The 6,000-nt window shown below is 39.2% G+C and overlaps 1 protein-coding gene across 1 annotated transcript in view; it reads left to right on the top strand.

Moving 5' to 3' along the window:
• Positions 1-5,709, top strand: part of cplx3b (complexin 3b) — a 28,676-nt gene extending 22,967 nt beyond the window's left edge. The window contains exon 3 of the mRNA XM_061876517.1: positions 305-5,709. Within this exon, the coding sequence (XP_061732501.1) occupies positions 305-529 (225 nt within the window). The 3' untranslated portion in view covers positions 530-5,709. The remainder of the gene's footprint in view (positions 1-304) is intronic.
• The last annotated feature ends 291 nt before the right edge of the window (positions 5,710-6,000 follow it).

Here is a 6,000-nt window from a genome sequence, read left to right on the forward strand (position 1 = left end):
TTCTTGTTTAGTTGTATTTTAGAAGCAAAGCAAATCAAACAAAAAGAAACAAACAAAAAAATTTGGCAGTACTTTGGACACCAGCTGCTGTACTTAATACAGTGTCTTTTCATTAAATAAAAATGTCATAACTCCTTTAAAATCAAAGCTAAAAGTATCATTGTTGGCCCATGTCGAAATCTATAGTATTGCTCCGAAAACACCAGCTTTGAACACGATCCGAGAAAAATGTGACCTGTGTTCAGCGGACAAAAAACATCGTAAAAACAGGCTATTCAACGATGTGTGTGTACCTATTATTTAGAACGAACTGGACGAGACACAGATCCAGCAGGCGGGCGACGACGTGGTGCTGCCCACCGAGCTGGCCAAGATGATCGCCGAGGACGGCCAGGAGGAGGCACACAAGCAGTCGGTGCTGGGACAGCTGTCCAACCTGCAGAACGTGGACATGGACCAGCTGAAGGACAAGGCCCAGGCCACGCTGGAAGACCTGAAAAAGCAGACGGAGAACTGCAGCCTCATGTGATGTCGTGACGATGAGTGACGGCATCCGGAGGGGCGGAGCTTCTGGAAGGGAAGGAGGAAGTAGCACGTTTGGCTCATTTACAGTAGGGAAGGGATTCATACCGCCCCATTCCTGGGTTGATCGTTTTGCAATGCAGTCTGCTGAAAATGACGGAAAGGGCCACGCTACATAGCAACTGTGGTCAAAGTTGGAATTACCACAAAGCCCATTTTTAAATATTATACACTCTACGGCAGGGGTGTCCAAACTTTTTCCACTCAGGGCCGCACACTGAAAAATCAAAGCAAGCGGGGGCCATTTTCATATTTTTTATTTTAAAAACCAATACAATATATGTATAAAAAAATATACATTTAAGCATCCACTAAGTTATGATCCCGGGGACTCCAAAGGGTTTTGGTAAAAAAATGTTAAAATGTGTCATTATTCAGTATTATTCTTTTCATTATTATTCAAGTTTTAAATCTCTCGATCAACTTTCGGAAAAAAAATGGAAAAAACATAAAATATGCAATATTTTCACCCAATAACTTTTTTAGGTGGAATATTTGGGATTATATAATTATTTGAGCCTTAATTTTGGATTTTGATTCATTGTTGTTTTTTTTAACAATGACACTTAAAAACAAATCACACTAAAATATTTGGGGATCTAAAAGTGTCCTACTCATTAAAGTGTTAAAAAATAAATTATACTTTTTTTTTTTTTATTGTTTACTTTTACCACAATAATCTCGAGATCAACTTCAGATATATCCATCAATTTTAGGTTTTATTGTTGGTTATGTTTTGTTTGTTTGTTTTAGGCCCTTCTTTAAAATAAACAGCTCAGTTTTTTTATATGGCAAAACACAAAATATGCAACATTTTCCCAGAAAAATATCTCAAAGTGGAATATTTAAGGTGACGTAATTGAAGCTTTGAATAAGTCAATACTTCAAAATGACATTGATTTTGATTCATTATTATTTTTTTAAAGAAAGAAACAGCCTGCATGGCAGCTTTGTGTTATTAAAGCATTGCAACATTTTCTCGTTACAGTTCACCTGTTTGCTCTTTTATATCACTTTTTATGTTTTTTCAATTGTATTTTTAAAATGTACCTCGGGGCCGTTAAAAATGACCTGCGGGCCGCAAATGGCCCCCGGGCCGCACTTTGGACACCCCTGCTCTACGGCCTAAAGGAATAGTGCACACCCTAAAATTCTTCACGTTTCACGTGTCAGGTAAACCGTGACGAACAGGGCCATATGAATCCCCTTCCTAATGTACTTTCCTGAGTTATTTTGGCCAAGTTATCACAAAACAGTTTTATGTTTCCAACAAAACAACTAGTCCGTGACAATTTGGGTGTTTTGTATTTACTACAGCGCCGAAAAATACGGAAGAAATAATTTGACAATGACGACATTTTTTGTTTTGTTTTACAACCGCAAAGGAGACATTTTGCGTTTCGTGTTTACATACAATGTTTTCAATCAAGTTACAATCCGACACAAACAGTTTTTTTTGTGCCATGACACAATCTACTAAAAACATTTTTTTTGTTTTGTATTTTTTTAACAAGTGGCACTAAAACAGACGTACAAAAAACGTTGTAATGCCCATAGCTGGCCACTAGTAGCCGATGACACACTTCATATGTACGAACAAACTACTTTACCTCGCAGATCTTATCGAAAACTTTCGCCTTTGTCGACGTTTAGAGTTTGACGTGCATTGGGTAAATGCCCGCTAGAGTACTTAAACGGTACAAGAACAAATTCCGACTTTTTTTTTTGGCACGCTAATGAGTATCTTTGGTTTATCCGGCCGCGCTTTACACGGTAATATTGACAGGGATGTCGTTACCATGAAAACAAACCACAACGAGACTATATTTTCTGCTTAGATCGAGAGAAAAAAAAAACTTTAACATTTTCGGAAAATGGCCGAAATGATAGCTAACTAACATTAGCGGCGAGCTTGTTTGTGGTAGAGTAGCTAACATGTGAATTTATTAATAATACATTTTAATTATCGTGCATTTTACATTTCAACAACATCTCAAAATGCTGAAGTAAATCATTTGGGTAGCAATAATAACAAATAAAAGACAATAAAACCAGACTTTTTCTTGTTGCGTTGAAAGTAATGGTCACTGTCCATCAAATAAGTCCCGCCTCTCTGATAAGACATCAGTGGCTGCTTTTAACAAACGCTTACCGTTTCTTTTTATCGTTTACTCAAACCTTTTTTTTTTTTTTAATAATAACAGGCCTCTTTTTGGACTTTACTGTGTGCAATAAATATTCTGCACATTAAGAGCATCTTGCAGCATTACACTATCTTTGCAAGCAGGAAGTGTGCTCTTTGTGTGCAGTTTGTGTTCGTGCTCCCAAACTGGGACAGCTGTCTTAATGAAATATTGTAAACGCTCTGATTATTATCATTTATTGTTATTATTATCATTATTATCATCACACTACAAACACAAGGAGGGCGAAAAGTCAACCAAGGCTGTAACTGCGTCAAGGAACAAACTTCCCTCTCCGCATTAATAGCGCATGCAGAGGAAGATAATGCCAATAATGCCATATTGTGGAGTTCTTCAATAATCAGGAGGCCGCCTACAGCCGCAGCCCTTAATGCTTTTTGCTTTAGTAGACTATTTTCATGACCTAGATCAGTGGTTCTCAAACTTTTTTCCACCTCAGAAAACACTCGGCTCTCCAAGTACCACCATAATGACCAGCATCGGAATCCAGTAGCGTGGTAGGCCTACATATTCATTAAAAACAATGCAGAGGTTTTATTTAAAGGCCTACTGAAACCCACTACTACCGACCACGCGGTCTGATAGTTTATATATCAATGATGAAATATTAACATTGCAACACATGCCAATACGGTCTTTTTCGTTTACTAAATTGCAATTTTAAATTTCCCGCGAAGTGTCCGGTTGAAAACGTCGTGGTATGATGACGCGTGCGTTTGACGTCTCGGGTTGTAGCGGACATTATTTTCCAGCCCGATCCAAGCTATAAGTAATCTGCTTTAATCGCATAATTACACAGTATTCTGGACATCTGTGTTGCTGAATCTTTTGCAATTTGTTCAGTTAATAATGGAGACGTCAAAGTAGAAAGATGGCAGTGTTTCCTTGTTTAAAATTCCCGAAGGTGAAGCTTTACTATGGAACAGAGCGGTCAAGCGAACATGGATCCCGACCACATGTCAACCGGCAGGTTTCGGTGAGAAAATTGTGATAATAAGTTGGCTCTTACCGTGGTTATGAGCGGAGGCTGCGTCCTGCTGACTATTACCTCCTCCTACGGAGACACTGGCGGTCACTACACCCGTGGCCACACCCCTCCGACTTTCAGGTACTATATAATCTCACTAAAACACTAGCAACACAATAGGCAGAAAAGAGATTTTCCATAATTATCCTAGTAAATGTGTCTGATAACATCTGAATCGCTCCCGCTGCAATTGAATTCATTTTAATTTATTTTTTTTTTACTTTTTTTTCTAGTCATTCACTCTCAATATCCTCATCCACGAATCTTTCATCTTTGCTGAAATGAATGGGGAAATTGTCGCTTTTCGGTCCGAATCGCTTTAGCTGCTGGTGGCTACGATTGTAAACAATGTGAGGATGTGAGGAGCTCTACAACCCGTGACGTCACGCGCACATCGTCTGCTACTTACGGTAAAGGCAAGGCTTTTTTATTAGCGAGCAAAAGTTGCAAACTTTATCGTGGATGTTCTCTACTAAATCCTTTCAGCAAAAATATGGCAATATCGCGAAATGATCAAGTATGACACATAGAATGGACCTGCTATCTCCGTTTAAATAAGAACATCTCATTTCAGTAGGCCTTTAACACGTATATTTATTATTTTTCGGCCACTGTAACATTACACACAGTTTGAACAGCAAAACTGTGATTGGATGTAGGAAAATAAAACACTGTACTTCCATCAAGTAATTCTTTGGCGTATCTCTAGATAAGAGGTCGCCAACCCAAAATGTTGAAAGAGCCATATTGGACCAAAAATAAAATAATAATAATAATTAAAAGCTTTATATACGTCTTATAATGCAGGCTACACATTATGTAAGTGTCTATATTAGCTATTAACTATCAAAATGACTATGTTTCGTAGGCTGATGCAAATCTCTGTTGATAGAAATGTTGAAATGTAATATTTATTCTACACATTTTTGTAAAATTGCAAAACATTAGTAAAACACATACGGCTAACCGAAGTAGCGTGTTAGCATCGATTAGCTTGCAGTCATGCACTGACCAAACGTGCCTGATTAGCACTCCACACAGGTCAATAACATCAACATAGCTCACCTTTGTGCATTCATGCACAGCACGAAACGTTTTGTTGGTCAAAATGAGACAAAAACAAAAGAGTGGAATAAAACACGTCTTTCTGTGGCAGCTAGATGTAAACAAACAACGGTGCGTTTAAGGACCGCCGAAATTAGTAGGACAAAACAGCTCGCCGAAGCCTCTCATCAGTGAAGCGTGTTTAATGTAAACCAGGGGTCACCAACCTTTCTCGTCGAAAAAACAGAAGCTAAAATGAAAAAAATAAATTAAAATGTATTTATAATTCTTTACAATAAAAAAAATAAATTTACTTGAACATTGATTTAAATTGTCAGGAGAGAAGAGGAAGGAATTTAAAATGTAAAAAGGTAAAAGAGTTTAAAAATCCTAAAATCATTTTCAAGGTTGTATTTTTCCTCTAAAATTTTCTTTCTGAAAGTTATAAGAAGCATAGTAAAAAAATATGTTTTTTAATTATTTAAACAAGTGAAGACCAAGTCTTCAAAATATGTTCCTGGATTTTCAAATTATACTTGAGTTTTGTCTCTCTTGGAATTAAAAATGTCGAGCAAAGCGAGACCAGCTTGCTAGTACATAAATAAAATTTGAAAAATTGAGGCAGCTCACTGGTAAGTGCTGCTGTGACGGACTCACGTTGTCGTCTTGCGGGTTCCATGGACCACCAAGGAAGGACATGACTTCGAGCAGGTTTGACTTGCTTTATTTTCCCACACAAGCTTGTCTGCGGTCGGGTAGCTTTTCCGCTGTGTCGCCCGTCTCCCTCTGCTACTCGCTCCGCCGTCTGCTTTTCAGCAGCACGTCCTTCAGTCCGCCTCTTCTTGTCTCCATTGTCTCCACCAGCCCCGTTCTCTCCTCCTTCTCCCCTTTTATACAGCGAGAGGAGATACGTTAATCGTGTACAGATGTGCGATCCGCCACTCGCTCGCAATCCCCGTCTCCTCGCCGCCATCTTGGGCCGGGCTCCAGCGTGCCCTGCCTCTCTGTCGGACCGTCGGCTCCCCCTCTCCGCAGCTGCTATTTGAGCTATTATTAGAACAGGCCAGCGGGCGACTCATCTGGTCCTTACGGGCTACCTAGTGCCCGCGGGCACCGCGTTGGTGACCCCTGATGTAAACAGTG

Source organism: Nerophis ophidion, linkage group LG02 (assembly GCF_033978795.1).
Source record: "Nerophis ophidion isolate RoL-2023_Sa linkage group LG02, RoL_Noph_v1.0, whole genome shotgun sequence".
Taxonomy (NCBI): Eukaryota; Metazoa; Chordata; class Actinopteri; order Syngnathiformes; family Syngnathidae; genus Nerophis; species Nerophis ophidion.